Raw genomic sequence first — 23714 nt, 5'->3', positions numbered from 1 at the left:
GGCAGTAACAGGTGGGATGGTTCCCAGCCAAATAGATGCTCAAGGGCAAGTTGCCCTCTTTAACCAATCGTTACAAAATATATCAGGATGAAGAAAGGTCCCCCTTGCAGTTCACTACAGCTTTCTACTGTCGATGGGACAAGTCCATAGATGAACATCTGGTAGGAAAGGAAATCAGTACAGTTTCTCTCATTTTAAAAAGGAAGACTTATTCCCCAGATGGCCCATGCCTTCAAGTTTCAAAACTATATGAACTATAATGAACAACAATTTGAAGAAACACATAGTGCATCCAGTGTACAGACACTAGTGACACATGCCACATAATTCATGCAAGCTCAGCCACAGCCTTTCAAGAACCACTGTAACTATCTTCTTGTTATGTATGTGAACTATGAAGCCAAGGGAGGTTAAGCCATTTGCTTCAACTGACATAGCTCAGAAGTCACAAGTCCAGGGTTCAGTTCAGACCTGGGCTTTAGAATCTTCACTTTAGGCGATGCACTGCTTCAAACACACACACACACACACACACACACACACACACACACACACACACACACACATCTAAGTCAGCTCCTCTCCTAAGTAAAAAAAAAAAAAAAAAAAAGAACATAACTCGTGAGCAAACAGGATGGTTAAAATACAAGAAATGAATTTGAAACATCTTACCCCAAACCTTCACTGTAAAGCTGACCTTCAGCAAAGGCCCTAGTTACCCTCACGTAGGAGGGTAGAGTTAAATACAAGAAGCCAGTGCCGATCCTTGGAAATCGCAAGTCCTCTGTTGTCTACGAACTTTCACAGTACACACAGATGTTTCAGAATGCAACCACCATCATTAAGAACAGGAAGTGATCTCCTGTCTCCCCCTCCTGTGTGTACCAGATCCTCTTCAGTGGTCAACATGCGGTTGGTCAACCTAGCAGAGGGAGCAATGCTGCCCTTTGAGAATGACAGCATTCTGCACCCCACAAAATAGCCCGTGTTTCATCATTTGTTACCTGTAAATATAGCAATTCTGTATGTCTTAACCTAACAAACTCAGGACTTCTCTATCAACTTCCTATAACCGTTTTTTTTCTATTCAGTTTTTATGTTTAGATGAAGCAGAAAATTAAAGGTCACCTGGATTTTGTGTACAGTGTGCTTTTTTAATATAATATTCTCCTCCAGGTTAAAAAGCAACAAATAAGTAAGAGCTACTCCACAGTCTATTGCCTTTGGACTTTTACATTTATTTTCCTGAGAAGTTATAGGAAATGATATGCTTTTCCCACCCTGGCCATATAAATCTAAAACTTTAAATTTGATTTAAAATAAATCTTTAAATGTTATTTCCCAATCCCAGTGTGCCCACCTACACCTTGAGAGAAACTGATTTATGCCAGATCTTATATTTGATTGTTTCCCCATTCTTACCTGCTTTTTAAATTTTATATGTGTTTTATATGATTCAAATGTAACTACTTGCAATCTTCTACGAAAAACACACAACCACCAATATTGTCCATTTGTCCTGACAACACATAGGTTCTCAATTAATTTAAGCAGACATATCTTGCTACATATCTTATATACGATAGTAAGAAGCACCAGGTAGGCACAAAAAAACAACCAAACAAAAATGATCAGCACATGAGTGTCCCACAGAATCCAGGTGGAACATAAATAAGACCATTAGAGGGACTAAGTTGGTGTTTCTCAAAATTCCATGGCAGTTTTAGAGCACGCTGATAAGCCATTAATAATAGGGAAGTTAATTCCTGTTTGCTACATCAACATCAGTGTAGAGGACCCACAGAATTCATGTGGAACGGTGACATGGCCAGGAGAGGGACATATTGGTGCCCCTCAAAACTTCACAGAATTAGTACATAGATACCCATAGAACCTAGGTGGAACACTGAAACTGGTCAGTAGAGAGAAAAAGTCAGTATCCTCAAATTAACTGCCTCAAGCCGTCTTGACCCTAATGCCACTATTTAAATTTGACATTTAAATATAATATGAAAGACCGGTGTCAGATACCCAAAGAGGAATCAGACATAATGCCTATTTTTAAATGGTAGAAATTTAATCTCACTCTGAAGGACCATCTTGCCTGGAGACTTGGTATAGATCAAACTATGATCCCCTTCTCAGTCTTCCATTCCTGAGGCTCAGTGGGTTGGGACCAACAACTGTCTTCATTCAGTCACGTGCATTAAGTCCTCTCTTAGTTCAGACTCCATGATGAGTATTTTGGAGTTCCTAGCATCTGAGCAGACACAGGAACTCCTATCATGGAGTGTATCTGACAGTTGTTAATATATCCACTGACATTCCTTCAAAGTACCAATTTTTCAATCAGATTAGGTAGACTACGGGCCAGAAATACCTTGTCTCCTGTTAGAATTCAATTTCACACTTGCCAAAAATTCTACTGAAATTAGCTAGCAGCTAGCTAAAGGAGAACTTAACTGTCTGTGCCATGCCAAGCAGTTCACAAGATTCCTGTGAAGTGCATGTGTTATTCCCATTTTACAGCCCAGATAACCAAAGCACAGACCAGCTAAGAGCCTTCTGCAGAGACACACACAGTGTTCAAGTCAGGGTCTGAACCAGAGTGTTGATCCATGCTCTCAAACAGGGCACTGCACGAAAGCACAGTTATGGAAGCCGTGACCTAATTCTATACACACAAAGTGAAGAGATGAGATAACACGAACTTTTCATGCTCCGCAGCTCCCTCCTCAATATACATCCACTAGATAAGGGCCTTCCGTCCCTTTCACTGCATGCCCTGTTGGCTCAGTTAGATATAAATACGCTGATGCCCGCATCTTCACAGAGCACACTCAGCTTTAAAAAGGATGAGCTCAGAGCAAGGACTGATCCTTTCGCACGCTTCATTGACAAAACCTACTGCCCTCACCCTCAGTCAAACGCGTCTGTTTCCCATCTCAGAAAAATGCTTGTGTGGCCCAGGCTGCAAGAGGTTTGGAATGATTTCTACCTCTACTGTGGAAAATTTCTCGTAATCATTTTCCAGCAGTGGAGAGTCCCGAGGTTTAATTCCTATTTTCCCCACTTTTGTAAGAATTGGGGTTATTTCCACATTCTTAAAACAGACTTTTTAAAAAAAAAAAAAAAGAAGAAGAAGAAGAAGAAGAAGAAGAAGAAGAAGAAGAAGAAGAAGAAGAAGAAGAAGACGACTACTGGGCACTGAAAGAAAATCACTTGAAAAATCTTCAGAGAAGAGGACCAGTGAAGCAAAAAGCTGAACACAGTACAAGACTGGTACCAATTACAGTAGTTAGTTTTGTTGGTTTACTCATCTGCATTTAAGCTCTGACAAAGGAGACAAGGCAAGCCTCAAACTCACCATCCTTCTGCCTCCACCTCCTGAGTGCTGGGATTATACTCCTGGCTTAATTTGGTTCATATCGCCAAAGGCTCATGTTTTCAGGCTTGACATTATTGGGAGGTGGTGGGAATTTAAGGAGCGTGGCCTGATGAGATGTCTTGTAATCCTTGTGGTGTGCTTTTGAGGGGGTGGGGGACCTGTAGTACCTCTGTCCCTTGTCCTTCCTTATCCACCCATGACATGAATGGTGTTCCCTCTGCCATTCAGCTCTCTACCAGAGGCCTAAAAGCAATGCATTTACTTGATGATGGACTGAATTTCTGAACCTGAGAGCTGTCCCAGATCTTCTCCCCTCTGTAAGTTGATTGTCTCAGGTATTTGTTATAGTGGTGGAAGCTGACCAAACAGCAAGTTGGGAGTCTTGTAAGTGACTTAACACTTCTCTGACTTATTACCAATGTCCTACCCCACCTCATTCCCCAGTAGATCTAAACACTGCCTCGTTTCCACAGCTACCACTGGGAAAATGCTAGGTTTGAATGGAGCTTGTGTCTCTACTACCCCACAGGGATCTTTTTGTTCCCTTCTGAGAATCGGTCGAGTATCTGAAGGCCAGGGTATGGAGAGAGAGACTCTATGTCTCAGTCATGGAATAGCTCTAAAGGGATACGCACATATTCCTGGTTAGGACATCACATCGCCTCAATGATTTCAGATGAGGAAGGAAGCAACTGTCCTCTCTCACTGAAACAGCCCATTAACATAAGAAGATAATCTACTGAGTTAGAGACAATTTTTTTAAAGGGCCTTTCTGGATGTGATTACATAACTGCCCACAAAGTGTTCCCCTCTATACACCCATGCCTTTTGACAATACATTTGTGTGCTTTGTTGTGAATACATGGTACCTATTACCTTTTTACATGAATGACTTGCTCGGACATTAAAAAATCCAGAAGACTCACTGGTATGGCAACTCTATTTCTAAGGCCTTGAAGTGTCTACTCTCCTTCAGAGACTACAAGGCCAGTGCCCTCCAAGAACAGGTTGGACCAGCCTGTTGAAAGATTCAAGACCACATGGGTCACACACCTCCTGAAGCCTTGGCCATAATAGATGGCTCTTCTGTAGCCATACATCCACAACAGGCTCACTATAGAAGCTAGAAAGAGCCCAGTGGAGATCAAAAATGATCCACCAAAGCCCATACCAGAATGTCAACCCATGGGAGCATGACCTCATCCAAATGAAGAAGCAGTATTCGAGGGTACTATGTTTTAGGCCATTTTTTTTCTACAGAGAAAATATTAGTAACTTCTGGGTGTTGTTTGTTTGTCTGTTTGTTTTGTTTTGTTTTTTACAAATAACTACATTACAAAAATAAAAGAGAAATAAAGGAAATATCACTTCACAGACAACATGTACATTTAAAAGGAATAACAAAGTATTACCTTCAGTCATTTCTAAAGCAGATTTATTTATATGTTCAACTATAAACCTTCTAATATATCAACCTTAGCTAAATCACTGGTTTTATTTAATTTTGAGAATGACAGTGTACCACACTGGAAATAATCTTGCTAGGTATTTAAGAGTTGTGCATTTTAATTTGTGTGCATGTATGTGTATGTTCATATACATGTGCATGCATGTATGTGTATATATGCACATAAAGTCCAGAGGACAACCTAGGTCAATATCACTCCTCAGGAGCTTATTTATCATTTTTTTAAAAAAACAAGGTCTCTCACTGGCCTAGTATTCATCAATTAGGTTAGGCTGGACCAAGGATCCACCTGTCTCTGCCTCCCCAAAGCTGGTTTTTGTATACATGCTCAACTTTTGTATACAGGCTCTGAGGATAAACTCAGCTCCTCAAGTTTGTGTTTTACTGGCCAAGTTATTTGCTCATCCCTCTTGGTCTTCAATTTGAGCAGAGAAAAATGAAGGGATTGAAGAGAATCAACTCTAAAGCCTTGTCAAATTTCAAAAGAAGAGATTTGGTGTGTTTTTGCGGGGGTGAGGGGGGGGACTTTTGTCTAAAATATTACCATTTTGACCAGATTTCTTGTAGAATAAAAACACTGCATTTCTTCCAAATAACAGTCACTGGGAACCAGCACTGTGCCAGGCATAGCCTTGAGCCATGAGAACCGTAGTGAAGGGGACAGACACGTATCTGTGTAAGTGGTGTGCTAGCATATGCATGGCCACTTAGCCAATTGTACAACAACCTCTGGAATCCACTGTTAGTCCCAAGGCACTATGGCATGAAATCCCTCATAATGGAAATCAACAGCAGTCAATACAGGAACTGAACATTGTGACTCAACTTTGTAAAATTATTTACTGTCACTGAAATGTATGGCCAAACAAGGTGGAGGTGGTTTAAATGGGAGACAATACACTGCCCAATCAAAGGGAAATTACTGAAACAATGTCAAGGGAAAAATAATGTGCACCATCCTGGTAAATGGAACAAAGCATAGTTAGTGTGGCTAAAGGATGAAAGGCAGGGGCCAGTGATCTGAGGGAGGTAGAGAAAGATGTGTTAAAAAAAAAAGAAGAAGAAGACGACTTCAGCATAGGAAAGGGGTGCTGAAAATGCAGCAGGAGCAGGGCAGGCATGAAGCAAGGGAGAGTACAGTGTGAATAAGAAATGCTTGCCTTAAGTATCTCAGATGCAGGGTACTGTATAAGGAAATAAAACGAAGAGTCATGTGTCCGTGTAGTGAATGAGGTACAGTGTGGAATCTCTGAAACATGACCAGAGAAGGACTGCCATTTAGCCAGGAAAGTTGACTGAGATGAGCAGCTAGGGAGGTAGGGAAACATTACAGGAAGGGAAGCAAACGAGCTAAACATTTCCAGGAAGATGAGCTATTCAGTAGTGTAAGACACTGAGTTATTAAAAAAAGCATCCAAACCACTAAGGATGGTAATTAGAGGAAAGATGTGGACAGAGCCCTGGTGAACATCAATTAAGAAGCAGCTGGCACTGGGCAGTGATGGCACACACATTTAATCCCAGCACTCGGGAGGCAGAGCCAGGCAGATCTCTGTGAGTTCAAGGTTAGCCTGGTCTACAAAGCGAGATCCAGGACAGGCACCAAAACTACACAGAGAAACCCTGTCTCAAAAAACCAAAAAGCAAAAAAGAAAAGAAGAAGCAGCTGAACTCAGAGAATCAGGAGTGTTTAGTTTGATGATAATGAACAGACAGAAAGGGTGCAACTGTGAAGGTCCAGGGTAAGAAGAGTTTTCTTTTATTATAGAAGAGGCATGCCACGGTTAATATAGGTATACAGATCCAATTAGAGGGGAAATGCTGATAACTCAATAAAGACAGGAAATAAGCATTACTGTAAATTCATTGAGAAGCCAGGTTCCTGGACCAAAGGAGTAGAGACCACCTGGGAAATGTGATAGATAAGAGGAGAAAGACAGAAAGGGGCTCTGGGGCTTCTGGAAGCAGGTGGAGATGACCTACTACATGTTCACATTTTCTCTCTTCTACAGGAAGTTGGAGGTCACATAATATGCTGAGGGAAGCAGCTGGCGGCTGAAATGTGGATACTAATGAATGAACAACAGAAAGAAGAAGCCTTGGCTTTGGACACTGACAGATGGGCCTTTCACTACTCAGTAACCTTTAACCTTAGACAAGCTACTGTACAACCTTCCTGGGTCTCAGCCATTTGGTATACAGGAATTGAACAATTACTGTATGCTAGCAGTGTGCTAGAAATAGGTAACGGCAATTGAGTAATACCCTTGACTTCAAGGGCTTCATCAACTAATGGGCAAGTGAAAGGGAATTCGACAAAATCATCACATCACTGAAAGTACAAAGGCAAAGAAAATCATGAGGTGTTCTGTAGCACCAAAGAGAGATTTCACTCCAAACCACAAGGAAAAAACTGCTACAATTAGCTTGCATAAATTGAGTTAATTATCACACAAGCTAATTGGTGTAAAACAAGGCCACCCCACGCACATAGCCATGCTCTTTGGACTCACCAGCTTTCAGAACTGAGCCTTGAGTACCTTCTTAGAGTAACGCAGAACTGACTGAGACAATGTTTTCTGCAGGATTAGCTTTCTCATTTGACTTCTGAAAGTAGTGTGTGAGCTGTCCCAATATCCTCTTCCACTGGAACTAAATAACAAAGTCTGGACCCACTGTCAATACCTATACCTCATGATCTAGCCACAAAAAAAAAAAAAAAAAAGTGTGTGAAGCAGGGAAAGCTTCATTCTCTGGAAGATCTTAGAAACATATCACTGCAAGGAAACTGTGCACTGGCTCAGAAAAGCCATTCCAAATCCATATTCCATCCAGCAATACCCACTGAAATTTTCCACCACAATGGAAATGTTACATAATGATGTTGCTACAAAGCACTCAACTATGGGTACTATGCTGAAGGAAATGAATTTTTCTTTTAAATGTGTAGCCCAGGCTGGCCTCGAACTGGTGATCCTCCTGCCTCCGCCTCCTTCAGCAAATCCTACCAGCTGTGCCACCACAACCAGCATGAATTGTAATCAAAATTAATTTTAAATTTTAATTTAAAAGCCACATATGCCTATAGAATATTGTATCAGACAGCACAATCTAGTCAACGCTCACTATGATGAGCAGGAGATGAGGTTAATCCTCATGTTCCATAAAAGGAACACATTCAGCCTGGTGTCCCAAGTCCACCACTCTTATTTCCTTTAGATTGATGGACCAATTCAGCCTGAAATCCTTTGCCAAAGAGTCATATTTATAAATCTTACCTAGCACAATGCCACGTGAAAGTCACTTTGGAGTAACAGCCTTTTAAAGTGGAGCAGGACCCCAGGGCACATACACTTCAGATCCATATTTCAGAGACAGGGGCAGGCTTAGAGAAACGACTGTTTTGTTGAAAACACTTAGGGGCAGGACTGAAATATGCTGACCTTCAGCCATGTTTTCCACTGAAAAACTCAGTCTTTATGCCACATATTCTCACGGCTCACTGAGACGAAATTAACAACATGCCACATGAAGCTTCATAGTCACTCACTTATTGAAGATTCCAGATAGGATGTTACCAGAGTGGTCTGATGTTTATGCTTAATGACCTAATGAGCATACAGGTGCTAGTAAATTAAGTAGGCTGGCCTGCTGGAGACTGGCAGATTGGATATCACATGCCCTGGCTATGACAGGCATCTGCTGTCCTGCTTTGGCCAAATGTGGCTGTAAGAGCCTGCTGGACAGTATTACTTTGTGATATTTATTGGAGAAATTTAGAATTACATATAAACTCCCTAGATTTTGAAATGTAAGAAATGCATGTGAATGCATTAAAAGCACTGTGCAAACTAAGCAAAATCTGTTTATGAATGGGTTCAATTCCCAGCTTGTAGCTTATGTAATACAGATACACAAAGTCAGAGTAACTGAAAAGGAAAGCTTCCATAGCAGCCACTGATGAGGGTGCCAGCATATACACCACACACACCAACTGACAGGTCTCAACTGCAACTATGTCTGAGAGCTTTCGCAAAGCCTGAAATCTGCTGGACTTATGGCCCTGGATCAAGGGGAGAACTTGGAAAAAGAGCTGGGACAAGAACCCTGGAAAAGCTGGTCACTTAACTCTGGGATATGGTGGCCACAGCCCCCTCTCCTCTGTGCTGTCTCCAGAGTTCCCCAAAGGAATGGAATCTCTCATCTCCCATGCTTAAGCATTTAATCACTTGCCTACTTCACATCCCCACTGTGTGTCCACATTTCAAAGGGTCACCCTGAATCAAGCTTGGGATTGACAGCTGGAAGAATTCAGCCAACACCAAAGCTTGTTTTTGTGTTTTATTTCTCTCCTTGATTGTGCACCAAACAGGGCTCAAGCCTATGAGAAAGCCGTAATATATCTAAGGTTGCATTTACTCTGGTATTCTAATATCTCAATATTCAAAACATAGTGCTGAAGCCGCTGTCCTCTTGCATAATGAAGCCATGCGAGAGGAACAAATGTTCACCTAAAAATAGACTCCATTATGGATAGCTGCACAGTCATTAGCTTCTTAGTTTAGCAACTAGTTCTGCCTCATAAAACTTTTCATTGAAGCCTTCATTTCACACAGGTGCACCGCATGTCATGGTGCAATTTCCAGAGCACAGACCCGAAGCGGAGTTCTGCACAGTGCTGGACAGAAATCTCATGCAAAATCACCCTTGTCCTGTCAACATCCCGTGCACCAGGCAGAGTGAAAACAAAGTACCGTAACGAGAGAAATGGGGATTTGGCTTTGCCCATTTGTACTACCCAAAGATGACTAAAAGTCAGGCTCCCTACCATGTGTGAGTATTACCTGACTTCCCATGGTTTCCCTGTTTGGGTGTATTTGGAAATAATGGGGAAGTTCTTATAAACTGACAAGAAATTATACAATGTTCCAACTTAACAAGATAGAGCCCGCCTTTATATTTGTAGATGAAAGTTTAGTTATAAAATTATGTAATTATACAGGGTCTAGGTTGTCTTTTCTTTTAGCTGTTTTGTTTTGCTTTGTTTGTTTTGTTTGGATTGTGTGTGCTAAATATGGACCAGGGCCTTGTACATGCTAACACATATCACTGTGATTGCCTGAGCTCTTTAAGGCCATTCTTAATATCACATTCTCATATTCAAAAGGGCAGCTAAATAAATTTGTGTCCCTTTATCTAATGGAGAATCTAGCAAATAAACCCAAAGGAGCATAGACAAGCATGGATGGGGACATTTGGTAAGCTCAGGACACAGGGATAACACCTGAGCGTTTGGGGCAATGAAAAGCTAATGAATTTTAATTAATTACAAATATAACCCCCAAATCCTATTCTGATCCAATCTTGGATATTAAGAAACATTCTAAAAATGCTATTAATTTCCTGCCTTACTAAACACAATATAAGGAATATCATCCAATCATAATCAAATAATTCAGAATCTTGCCAGACCTATGGGTGAATGTTCATGCTGAGTGTTACTGCTGATGGAAAGTAGGCCATGGCACAGACTGCTACTAAAGTAGTGTGTGCACAGTCTCTAAGTTTGCTGACTTCGTTGGTAATGCTTACCTGGGCTGTGTGATACAAACAAATGAGAAGCTTTTTTTTTTTAAATATGAAGTGCATACCACATACCAGCCCAGTAAATCAGAGTCCTCAGGGGTTGAGGGCAAACAGCAATATTCTCTGTAGTTCTCCAGTGAATTTTAATTTGCAGCCCAAAGCTGGGAATCCTTCTTCATACTCTGTCTCTTCTTGGCAAATGCATCATGCCTATTAACGTTCTTTATTCAAACAAATCTGAGGAGGAAAGTCCTGCAGATAAACAACCTAACACATTAATCAGTTTGTTAAAACACAAAGTGTGAAAAGCGAAGCCATATGGTCAGACTGCTCTGCTTGATTCTATTTCTGACACGACTCAAGCACACAACCAAAGATCAGTACATTACCTCCATGTGTACTTAAATTTACTTGCTTATAAATGGAGATAATTATAGCACTGACCTTCACAAGCTTATGAAAATGATTAAACAGTGTATATGTTATTATAACACAATTATATAGTTTGTAAGGTTTGTATAATACAATATACAAACATTAAAATAAATAACATAATATGTTGTATAATAGCATGTGTATAATATAGTATTCTAGTATATGTATAAGATACAAACATTACAATACATAATGTAATATACTGAATAATAGTATATGAATATTAAAGTACATAGTATGTGTATTCACATTATCATACCATAAAAGGTCATTGGAGAACCATATACACACTGTATATGCCATGAATACATACTATAAAACCAAATACTTATCTATTTAAAACGCAGTAATATAAACAATAAAACTCTACACTACATGTATATCTCCCCATCTCCCATTTTCTCTATTATATTGCATGTGGACAATATCACAGGTGTGTTTGCTGTTATTGGTGCTAATGGTAACAATAACACTAAAGAAAATATACAAGCAAACAAACACAATAAGAACAAGCACTTTGCCAGACTTGAATTTGTATGTGAATAATGGCTTCTCAATGAACTATTTGTTCAAAGATTGCATTTTTCTCCTTTTTAAGTTATTTAAATAAACAATAATGAAACATGAAAATGCAACAAAATAGATATGTAACTTGTTTCAGTCTTGTTGTGTGGTGATAAACGCTTTCAATTAGTTTTACCAAAGTACAAAGAGAGGTTTGTCCTGTTGTTTAACTATAGAAAGCGCTTGATAGGACCCCATCAGTAGACTAAAACAATCTTGCCTTGGCAAGAAAATGAACCACAACAGAACCAAGAACATTCACTATCTAAGACATCTGCAGCTCAAACAAGCTAGCACAGTTTTATATCAGTACCATGTATCTGTCCTTCTATTTCCTACAAAGTCCAATGATTGTCCCCATAAAATAACATTGTAAACAACACACAAATGTATTTCCTTCACATATTTTTCCAATTCAATACCGCAAATCATGTTTCTATTAAAAAGAATTGAAGCCCCCCATAATAACTCCATGATATGGAAAATATCCCATTTAATTTCTAAGACTGAGAAAAGCTAAATATAAGCAACTCATAAAACCAAGCATAATTTTGTAATTAAGTTATACGGAGAATATTGATTTAGAATTAAAGCCAGAGTGCCACCATATTTCTAGATTCCGCGTATCATTTGCATGTGTGTTGCTATTGTTGTTCCCATAAGGACACACAGTGATAGTGTCATAACAATCCTATTATACTGGAAAATGATCGCAAAGAAACGGTCATGATGCCATTTCATCATAACTACAGTGATTTTAAAATACACTTCACGAAACTGTGCTTCATTCAAAATTCTACCAAAATGTCATGAATTACCACCCACCAAGGATTTGCAAAAGATTCCAATCTAATAACATGTACGCTTAAGTTGTGTCTACAAACACTAAGCCTGAGTAACACCTGTCTTTCCTGTCCTAGCCAGTATTTCTGGAAGTGAAAATCGAGGGGAGGTCCTCGCAGTGAGAAGACGGTGTTGATAGCAATGGCACTTGATGGGAAATTGAATTGATGAGTAGGAAGATTGCCTGCTCCTAGCAATCTGACTTGTGGCTGTTTGCTTATGCTCAGAATCCTAATTTCTTAAGAATCAATTCTGTGTGGATGAGAAACAGTGCCTGGTACCAATATAACTGTGATAATCCTAAAACGATTATCTTAGGAAAAAGACACAGGCAACTCTGCAGCATCCAAGTCTCCTAGAGGATATTAGTACCATTTTCTCTATCAAAGACCTCTAAATCATCTTAAAGCTTATTCCATAAGATGCTTCAAATCCCCTATGGTCTTGAAAACTTTCACCTATGTTGTAGTATTTATTAGCAAACATCCTCAGAGGAAACATCTTCCTGGCAATAAACTCCTTCTTTCGCCTTCCATGGCTCAGTTCCCAAAACATTATGAAATGTAAACATAAACAAACATCTTGTTTGTCCAACAAGCCCCAAGTTTCCATGCTCAAGATCAAAAGACCACAATAAGTCTGAATAGAAAGCAGGTCACTGTTACCAAGAAGAAAAAAGGGAATAAGAATGCAAACATACATAAATGGCGACTTGGCTTTCAGAGCAGCATATTTATGGTCCCTAACAATGCATTAGGAACTACTGTGTAGCCAGAGATTGTTTATAGCAAAAGTCACCACAAAGAACTAGGTGTTCACAAAGTAGTAGGCATGATGTTATTGTTCACAGTGAACCTTCATACCAAACCTAACTCAGCAATACTTTTCTCATGGATGAGCAAAGCATGGCCTAGACAGTTACTGAGGTGATTCGTAAAACATACATCAGACTCAGGACCCAAAGGCACATCTGCCACGGCAATATAAATTGCTACTGTTTAGGAAAACCAGCCATGGCTTAAAGTAATGGCTCTTAACTAAGGAATACCTTTACCACTCTCAATCGGGAGGCATCTACACTAACCTGATCAATATTACATACCCATAATAATACATGCCCAGACAAGGATTATAATGAAAACAGTACTTTAGAAGTCGCTCTAGGATACAGTGGGAGTGAGACAGAAAGAGAAGAAAGCCCTATGGAGAGGGTGTTTTCAAACCAGCTAACAACAAAGTGGGTGGGCGTTATTCTACAGGAGTGGTTTAGGAATTAACATTCTGCATGCACCTCTGAGTTTTCCTGCCCAAGAGGAGGTACAGCTGTGATATGTACCTATCAGATATCATTGGTTAAGGTGAGTGTGCTACTCACCAGACCCTGAGAAGCTACAGAGGATGCAAAGTGACTTCTAGCTGTTGAGGGGAAAAGCAAAAGGATATAGATGCTGACTGGACACTGGAACACAGCAAAGGTCCTATGGAGGGGCAATGACCAGTTAGTGCACTTGACACTGCATCTATCTTCATTGACAGTAGAGATGGACAGACAGAGGAGAAAGAGGAAAGCACTGGCCACAGGTGCTATCAGTTAGTCTGCAGCAGCTGGTCCTATGCTTTGGGCCAGGGAAGAATGGCCATCACGTCAATTGTGCTGCTTCCTAAGGTAATTTCATTTATTGTTTCAGCCTCCAGGAAAAGTCCACAGATAAAATGAGCAACCTTCATCCCTTAATCAGATCTTTATGTTCAAGCATGCTGTAAGTTCTGGAATACTGCATGAAAGGCCAGAAGTAATATCCCTGGAATGCACTCAACTAGTGTCTCCCAAAGTGGAAGCCCACTGCCAAGTGGTCCATCCTGAAGCATGTGCCCACCGTTCTTTATGGAGGCCAAACTGGTTTCTTCATAGGAAACCACATAATTTTTTTGTGAAGTTTATGATTCATCATCTAAAATATTTCCTAGCTCTGGACTCCTGTTTTAAAAATATCACCGTGGCTTATGTAAATATTTAACTTCTAAACTTTTCATTTGAACTCTGTATAGAAATCTCAGATTACAAGAGAAGGGTATCTACAGTTGACATTTATAGAAACGCCAGTCATTGGCACTCTCTACAAGGGGCCCACAGACTGTTTCAAGGCCTAGAGGAGGAAAGAGTAGCAGATGGAGCAGGGAGCAGAGTCAATCTCTCTCATGTGGCTTCCAAGAAACGACTGACTATGCAGGCATAGATGTATGCCACAATCTAGATCATGGGTAAACAGAAGGGGTGGTACCTGCTCAACCAGAAAGTGCAAAAGGCAGAAGGTAACTAAGAAAGAAGCAGGAACAACAACTGAGAAGTTCAGAGGCACTGCCATCTCGAGCTATTCACTTCAGGTATGACAACAGGGTGTCAACTCAGTCCACTGCCTTTGCAGTCCCACGTGCCTTTCACATCCCAAACCAGGAAGAAGGCCCCAAAGCAAATGGTGCCATGGGATGCTACCCTCACTGGCTACAACTAGAAAGTAGAGAGCCACCAACCCATAGGATGACCTATTTGAAGAAATCGAATTAAGAACTCCATCCCCTGCCCTTCATCAGTATCCATTACCTGTGAATTCCCAACCACATTAATAGTAACGATAGCAGTAAGGATGATGAGTCAGAACAAAAGGAAACAAAGAAAAGTTGAAATGAGACTTTAAGACTTCAAGCCATCAAACTTTAAGACTTCAAGCCATCTTTTGCCATGCATGAATTAGATACTGGGGAATTCAAGACAAGCCACAGACAGAAGAATGTATTTGCAAGATTCACAACAGCTATTATACGAGAGCGGGGGATGTAGCAAATAACCCAGAACAGAAACGGCCAGTAATGACTGAAAATGTGCCCAGTTTCCTGGCAAATCCAGTTAGGGAAGAGGAAAACATTGATCCAACAGTTGCATCCGTCAAGCAAAAGTTGAAATGTCTCCTAACAGTGTTGATTGGGGTATGAGAAAACAGTTTTTCTCACATAAGATTATGTAGGTATAAACAATGGTAAAGCCAAAGAATAAAATTTAAGATATGTAAAGCTTTCAAGCAGCAATGATACTTGTAAGTATTTCTCTTGGGGATGCCCTGACCCACATACCCACAGAGACAGAGCATCAAGCTGGCCATTACTCTGTGTTATAGGAGGTTTGCTGTTGCCCCAAATTAGAAACAGACACCAAAAACCCACCAATGGGAAATTTATCTTTAAATATAAGTTTGCAATCCAATATTAGAACACAATAGAGCAAGTGAAAAGAAGGGGGTGGGTTCATACATGAACATCTCTAAGACATCCTGTGAAGTCAAAAGCAAGTTTTGAAACAGCAAAAATAACATAACAGGATAAAATGGATTTGAACAAAACAAAATGCAGTATTTCCACAGTTATGCATTTCAAATTCATAAAGGAAACCCAGGAATAAACCAGAAAGATGATACTCATTTCTCACTGGAAAACAAACAAACAAACTAGGATTGGGGTTATCAGATTATCAGATAATGTTGAAGACATTTATACTGCTTTACTCTCTTACTCAAAGGAAATTACTTATATACTATGCATTAAAAAAAAATCTGTATCAAAACACAGTAGGATGCTTTTCCCTCCCATTTCTTTTAAATCTTACGCAATTGCCCTCCCTTCCCCAAAGCTCCTCTTTTGGGGGAAAGAAGCAAGGATTTATTGAACTTTCTTGAGCTTCCTAGATCGGAACTAAACTGGTTTTATTTTTACATCAAACTTGGCACAGAATCAGGGCATCAAATTGCAAGACAACATTGTCCTGTGTCACAGTCTAGATAGGAGTTTAAGGGTTCTTCTATGTTGACCCTTTTCTCGGAGTCTCATAGTGACGTGGATTTTGTGGCTAGCACTCCCTCTTATGATTGACAGTGTCCTTGTGGTGTAGTCTAATGCAGGCAACCTCTTTGGTACTTGGGGTGGGCAGGACTTCTTCTCACTCATCACTTATAAATAAACGCATCCTTTTACATACTCTACACTTACACCCGAAAAACCACTGTGCTTAAAATAAAATAATCATATTCAGTTACTTGTTTTTTGCTAATTGTATGCAATAAACTTTATAGAACCAACAGTAAGTGGAAAAACTGTCAAAATAAGTCCAGCAATGGAACAAACTATGAACGTTTATGGCTAAAAGTGATATTCACATTCATCTGCTTGCACTAACCCAAATATCCTGTCCATGTTTCACTAAACACATTTCAGCTCTCTGAAAATGACTGCCAGTTCTGGTTTTTAACTCTGAACTGTATCATCGGTGCTGTCTGTCTTCTTTGTCACCTACCATTTCTATGGGGACAAGTCAAAGGAGCGGTTGGGTAAGGCAGAATTTCCTTGTCTACAGGAGGAAGCCAGTGGCTTGAAAACAGTGGCTATGGGACAAGGTGCTGTGCAGTCATGACAAGAAATGGACACACATTAGATACCATGAATATGAGGGGTTCCTTCCAGAGCTCTGCAAGGCAAGCTCTTATAACCAAGGTGCTCTTCAACCACACATCTTGCCTGTGAGCACAGGAGGCTCCCTGTGATTGCTAATCAAGGTGCTGCCACACAAGCTTCATGGAGCAAAGGCAGAGCATGTTGGGGGATGACTCAGAAAGACAAGGCATCTTATATTAAATACCAAGGCAAGTTTCCCCAAGCATGGAAAACAAATGTGTAAACTCAAATGGTAACCTCAAAAGTATTATATTGTTTTTCCTGAGATCTCGGTAACACAGATGACAGATTCTTAAGACTAATTGCCAAAAGAAAAAAAAAAAGATACTTTAAACAAGTAGTCCTCTAAGGAGCATCATGACTGCACCCCTCAGCCCAGTTCCTTCAAAAGATCTTATCCACAACCTCAACTGCAAGCCTGGCATGCTGCCCTCTGTTTGTGTGCACAGTTTGTCCGGCCTACATCGACTCTAATGCATTGTTTACAGTCGCCCAAGACCAAAACGGGGATACATCGGATACATCACTTGATCTGGTTCCAAGACTGGGATTAGAGCCAGAAAGAAAATGACAAACTTGAAAATGTGGTAAGTTTCTTTTATTATTATTTTCTTAAATCCTCTCATCTTTTAGAGCCTAAGATACATGATCCTTGACCAAAAAATAAACCTCTAAACTGATAAACGACTGAGGAACGACTTAAAGATCTAAGAAGTAAAAAGTAAAATTTACCATGTCTTGACTAAGACTAATATCCATAAGAGAAAAAGCAATAAAGAGACAGAAGAAATCCCTCCCCTCCCCCCATTCTTTGTTCCCATTGGTTATAAACAGCATTGTGACCAAGAAGGAAAGGCTGGTATAAAACAAAGTTATTTTCTACACTGAAAATATGCCTGGGTCAAAATATTGGGCTCCTAGAACAACAGATGCATCAAAGAGCCTTTGGCCGTACCCCCTTCTCTTCTACAAGCAAAGAAATGTTTATGATTGGTCTTCTAGTAGAGCTTAACTGAGTTGCCATGAATTATTTAAAAACCCCAAAATATCTTCTGTTGCTTTTATGGAAATTTGATTTACAGGTTAAAAAAATCAAACTGACAGTTTGGTCTCTTGTACAAGCACCCAACCTTTCGAAATGCTCTAGGCATTATAAATAAATCTTTCACAAATATAGCTGTGACTGTTCTAAAAATAGTCTTTAGGGGTGAAAAAAAACTCTTTCAAGCCATTGTTTTATACATAACAGCAGGAAACCAAACAGAATGTCTAAACCAATGTGATTAACACACCCAGTAACAAACATGAACATTAAGTATGAACTCTTACCCACACATAATTTTTGACACTGGCCTAAGTTCTATGGTTTACAATCACATCTATAGCCATAGAAGCTTGCAGAACACACAGACAGTAGTTAGATGTAACTCTAGGACCATTAGGGTAGAATTTGCTTCTTGAGAGATTGGGAGCTGGCCAGTTCACGGCGAGCCTTGAGACTAGGTACTAACTTTTCAGTATGGAAAACTTTCTGAAAGGACCCACACTCCAAGGATGAAGCTGCCTAGGCCAGTTACAACCTATGCTCACAAGTATAAAAAGATGCCCACGGCCCAGCCTAAGACCCATTGTCCAAAAACTCTGGGTACCTGGGCTATGACATGGTGTTTCAAAAACTAATATTTGAACCCCATCATACAGTAATTGAGGAGTCCCTAGTTTTTCTAATACCATTCCATTAGTATTGCTTCCTATTGGTTTATAAATGCATTTAGTGCTCTCAAAAATAACAACAACAAAAAGAAACTACCTCTTCAGATATCAATACTTAGAGGACCCAAACAGTCTATGTACTGGGCCAGTGATTATTGAAACAATAGCCACTTCCTATGAATATTCTTATCTAACTGCCCACTAAACCTCAAAGAAATCTTATGGTCTGCAGACAGTTTTTAATAATTCAATGTGGAATTATCAACTGGCTTTATCAAAACTGAACTACTGAGTTCTTAGTATTTGGGGTAGAAAGCTAATGTGGGAAGATTCTTGGAAACTCAATAAAAAGGTTAAAGGAATCTTAGCTTTAATTTTAACACTGCTCTAGTTTATTCTCTGTTGCTATGATAAACACCATGACCAAAAGCAACCTGGGGGATGGTTTATTTAGCTTATGGATTAGAATATATAACCAAGGAAAACCAAGGCAGGAACTCAAGAAAGGAACCTGGAATCAGGAATGGAAGCAGAGTCCACAGAGGAACACTGTTTACTGGTTTGATGCTAGGCTCAACTGTTCGTCTACCTTTCTTACATAGGCAGACCCATCTGCCTAGAAACAGTACTGCCTATAGGGAGCCTGACTCTACTACATCAACTGAAGTAATATATATGTCCCATAGACATGTCCACAGGACAATGAAAGAGGCAATTCCTCAACTGAGATTCCCTCTCCTGAGGTGTGTCAAGTTGACAACCACAATTAGCCATCACAAACATGAATAAATTATCAAGGCCAAACCAGGCTACTACTGGGAGAACTGTTAATTATAGCACAGAGAGAAGAGAGAAAAAAATGACTGACTGTTGAACCTTTGGTCATTAAGGTCAAAAGGAATTGTCTCATCATCTTTCTTCATTCTGAATTAGAACGGAGTTAAATCAATGAAAGTCCAAGATCATGTTCACCAAATGCAATCCACAAGCCTGAGTTTTTGTCTTAAACAGAAAACAATTATTCTAGGATCTAGTGAATCTACCATTTCACACAAGCGTCCATGAAAGGTCCTAAAGCCTTTAGCCTGAGTTTCTGGAAGTAGAATCAATAAACACCACAAAAGGTGGTCTGTTAAATGTGTAGACTTACCTAGAAAGTAAACAATTACTTTATAAGTAACCCACAGAATAATGTAAGGAGGACATCTTATCTCTTACCTTATTTTGATCTGTCCAGTAAAAGAAAAATCCCTGAGGATCAGTCCTCAAAATAATTGGAGTCACAATAGTGGAGTCCTAGAAAATGGAAAAAGAAAACATGCATATCAATTCATGACCTGTGGGAAGCTACTGAAGAACCAATAATTCATAAGTGATTTTCTAAGGTTATTAATTATTAAGAAAAGTTTAAAGCAAAGTAGACATGGTAATGTTTAACTGCATGAAATTATTAATCGGAAGACTGACATAATGGCTCATGGCTAAAAGTAATTGCTATGCAAGCAAGAGGACCCCAGTTCAAATCCCTACAACCTACATAAAGGCACATTTACAGTCACAGATGACTGTTACACCAGTGCTCCTGAGGCGATATGGGAGCAGGTACAAGAAAATCCCCAGAAGTCCCTGGGTCAGCCAACCTGGTGTAAACAGCAGTGAACAACAAAGAGATCTTGTTCCAAAGATGGCAGGAAGTGAGGACTGACACCCAATGCTGTCCTTTGACTTCCACACAAACATCATGGTACGTGTAAACACTTGCAAATACACAATCACATACATACTCATGCACCAAAAATTTATCGGATCCAGACCTGACAGAGTTAAGCAATAATCAGAGCATCTTCACCTAACTGGATAAGAAAGATAGTCATGCACGCGTTTATTAAGACAAAATTTGAAAGACATTGGCATACTTTGTGTTAGAAAACTATATTAAGATTTCCAAATAATGTTAACACTAACCATCATTATGTATTTCATCTAATTAAGGTTAATTAAAATCCATGCTTGAGGATAATATTTTAAATTACATTTGCTCCATAAAATGATTTTTAATTGTACCAAAGAAAGTAAGCATAGCATTAGGGCATTGCTGTTTCCAAGGTAACAGTAAATAAGGCCATCTTTCACATATTTGGAAAGGTACATACAAAAATTGTTGCCGATTTAAGTTTCATATACTAATCTAAAAGATCATAGGCAAACAGTACTCTGAATTTAGGAGCATGAGTGTAAGAAGCTAGGCTACTTTCATTGTATTATAACAGCTAACATTGTTGAGATGTGTTCTGTTCTGCCCATAATATCCAACAATATTTACTTCTTACACACAGGCGTGTATACACACATAAACACACACACACACACACACACACACACACACACACATGAATTTTAGGAATTTTTAAAATTTAAATAAAACTGTATCACTTCCCTTTCCCTTTTCTCCACACACCCTAATTTCAACCTGTTCCAATTCAAATTCATGTCCTCTTTGTCTTTACTTGTTGCACATATGTATAAGTGCATTTAGATATGTATGTATGTGTATATGCATATATGAGTGTATGTACTTACACACACACAACCTGCTGAGTTCATTTAGTGTTCCTTGTGTGTATACGGTTTCAGGGCTGACCATTTGGTATTGGACAATTAATTAGGGGGCTTATCCCTGGGGAAGACTAATTCTCCCTCTCTCAGCAATCATTAGTTGCTTATAGTTCTTTGTCTAGGGTGGGATCCCATGAGATTTTCCACTCCCACATGAGCATGTTTAGTGGCAAACTGAAATACTCAGGCCTCTACAGAAAATACATTTTTGCATTTTTTCTTTTACTATTTTGAGATCATAATTACATCATTTCCCCCTTCCCTCTCCTCCCTTGAAGCCCTTCCATATACCTCTGTCTGCTCTTTTTCAAAATCATGGTCTCTTTTTTCATTCATTGTTGCATACATGTATTCTTATGTAAGTATGTACGTGTATACATATATACCCACATACACACACACACACACACACACACACACACACACACACACACACACATATATATATATATATATATATATATATATATATATATATACATACATACATACATACATCCCTAAATATAAATTGCTCAGCCTGCATAATTGTACTCAAATGCGTATTTTCAGGGTTGATAATTTGGTATTGGATGGCCAACTGTAGTGCTCTTCTCAGAAAAAGACTATCTTTCCCACTCTCAGCATTCCTTGGCTGTCTGTAGTTCTTTGTGTAGGGTTGAAGGGGCTTAACTGCCACTTTATTGTTTTGTGTGTTTGTTTTTAAGATTGTAATGTAATTATAATATTTCTTCTGTAAACAAATTTCTAAATGGTCTTGTTAAATAAAAAAACATGGAGCCAAATATAGGGGTGAAAGTGTTAGATCAGGAAAATAGGGAAAGCCATCAGCCAACCTCGCCTCACCAACTCTGCAGCTTCCAAATGCAAGTTATTTCCTGTCTACCCAGGCTTTATATGTCTTGCTTTTCTGCCCTCTCATTGGCTCTCTTAACCTAGCTACCTCACTTTCTCTTCCTACACAGCTCTGTCACTTTCTTTCTGTCTGTACAGACCTCCAGGTCTCTATGGTTGGTACTGTGATTAAAGGCATGTGACGCCATGCCTGGCTCTGTTCCCTAGTGTGGCCTTGAACACACAGAGTTCCTGCCTACTAAGTGATAGGACTAAGGGCATATACTATCACTGCCTGACTTCTTTGATTACTTAAAATGGCTTGCTATTTCCTCTGATCTCCAGGCAAACTTTATTAAAGCACAAATAAAATATCACCACATTCTTCCTTTCCTTTCTTTCTTCCAAATCCTCACATATACTCCTCACTACGTTTTCAAATTTCATGCCTCTTTTTTTTCAATTGTTATTGCATGCATGTTGTGGAATAATCTTTTTATACATTATGAAGATGTATTATTCTCATTGGTTTAATAAAGAGCTAAATGGCCAATAGCTAGGAAGGAAGAGGTTAGGCAGGACTTGTGGACAGGGAGAGAGTGCTGGAATAAAAAATGGCAGAGTCACTAGGAGACACAGGGAGAAGCAAGATGAACATGTTATGCTGAAAAAGGTAACAAGCCATGTGATGGTACATAAAATATATGGGTTAATTTAAGTTGTAAGAGCTTAGTAACAATCCTACACTAGCAGCCAAACATTTATAATTAATAACAAGTCTCTGTGTGGTTATTTGGGAGCTGGCTGGCTGGCTGATGGGACAGAAAATTATATCTACACATGTATATATGTACTTCTATATACATATATACTATAAATACTGCCTATTGAGTCCACATAATGTTACTTGTATGTATGTTTTCAGGGCTGATTGTTTTGCACGAGACAATCAATTGGTGTGCTCTTTCCTGGGGAGGACCACCTCTCCCACTCCTAGCTTTCCTCAGTTACTTGTTCTTTGTGCAGAGTGAAGCCTCATGGGCTCTTCCCCATCCAATTTGTAATATTCATTGTTGTTTTCCTTGTTCAGCTCACATTTAGGCAGCCTTGTGAAAACATGGTTATTGAAGGAGAATCTACAAGTGCTAATTTACTAAACCAGCAAAATCCCTAACAATCTATAAACATTTGTCCTTATACCCACAGATAAGTGCAATCTTCACTTCTTTTCAGGGAAACTTCCCTTTGCCATAGACAAAGACCATTACAGAAAACCACAAAAAATGAACATACAGAGTTGTCAAGCCCCATCCCAATGGATACATAGAGAAAACACTCCTGCAGTCAGCTCAGGAAACATTGCGACAGACGGGGCAGAAAGACTGTAAAAGCCAGAGGATCTGGGAGTTTGCTGTGACACTGTGTGTCCCGGGGCTGGAGAGATGGTTCAGCCATCTAAAAGCAGAGCTCACAATCAAAACATCAAGCAATTGTGTCTCCTAGTGACATCAGAAGCTACACTCATGAAGTCTCACTAAACACCTTTGTTTTCTTTTTATTGAATTTAGATTTTTTTCCCTCACATATTATATCTTGATTACAGCTTACACACCCTTCTACTCCTCCTAATTCCCCCCTTCTATCTGGATCCACTCCCTTTCTGTCTCTCATTAGAAAAGAAAGTAGGCTTATTCTAAGTGATAATGATAAAACGTAGTAAAATAAAGTATAATAAGATTGAACAAAAACTAACACATTAGAATTGGG

General features: G+C 39.4%; 1 protein-coding gene across 1 annotated transcript in view; it reads right to left on the bottom strand.

The window, feature by feature from the left end:
- LOC131907872 (1-phosphatidylinositol 4,5-bisphosphate phosphodiesterase beta-1-like) overlaps positions 1-23714 on the bottom strand; it is a 216774-nt gene that overhangs the window by 168925 nt on the left and 24135 nt on the right. Inside the window, exon 2 of the mRNA XM_059258947.1 lies at positions 19716-19793. Within this exon, the coding sequence (XP_059114930.1) occupies positions 19716-19793 (78 nt within the window). The remainder of the gene's footprint in view (positions 1-19715; positions 19794-23714) is intronic.

Source organism: Peromyscus eremicus, chromosome 4 (genome assembly GCF_949786415.1).
Source record: "Peromyscus eremicus chromosome 4, PerEre_H2_v1, whole genome shotgun sequence".
NCBI classification, from domain to species: domain Eukaryota; kingdom Metazoa; phylum Chordata; class Mammalia; order Rodentia; family Cricetidae; genus Peromyscus; species Peromyscus eremicus.
The sequence above is the reverse complement of the archived record's forward strand: the minus strand, read 5'-3'. Positions and strand labels throughout refer to the sequence as shown.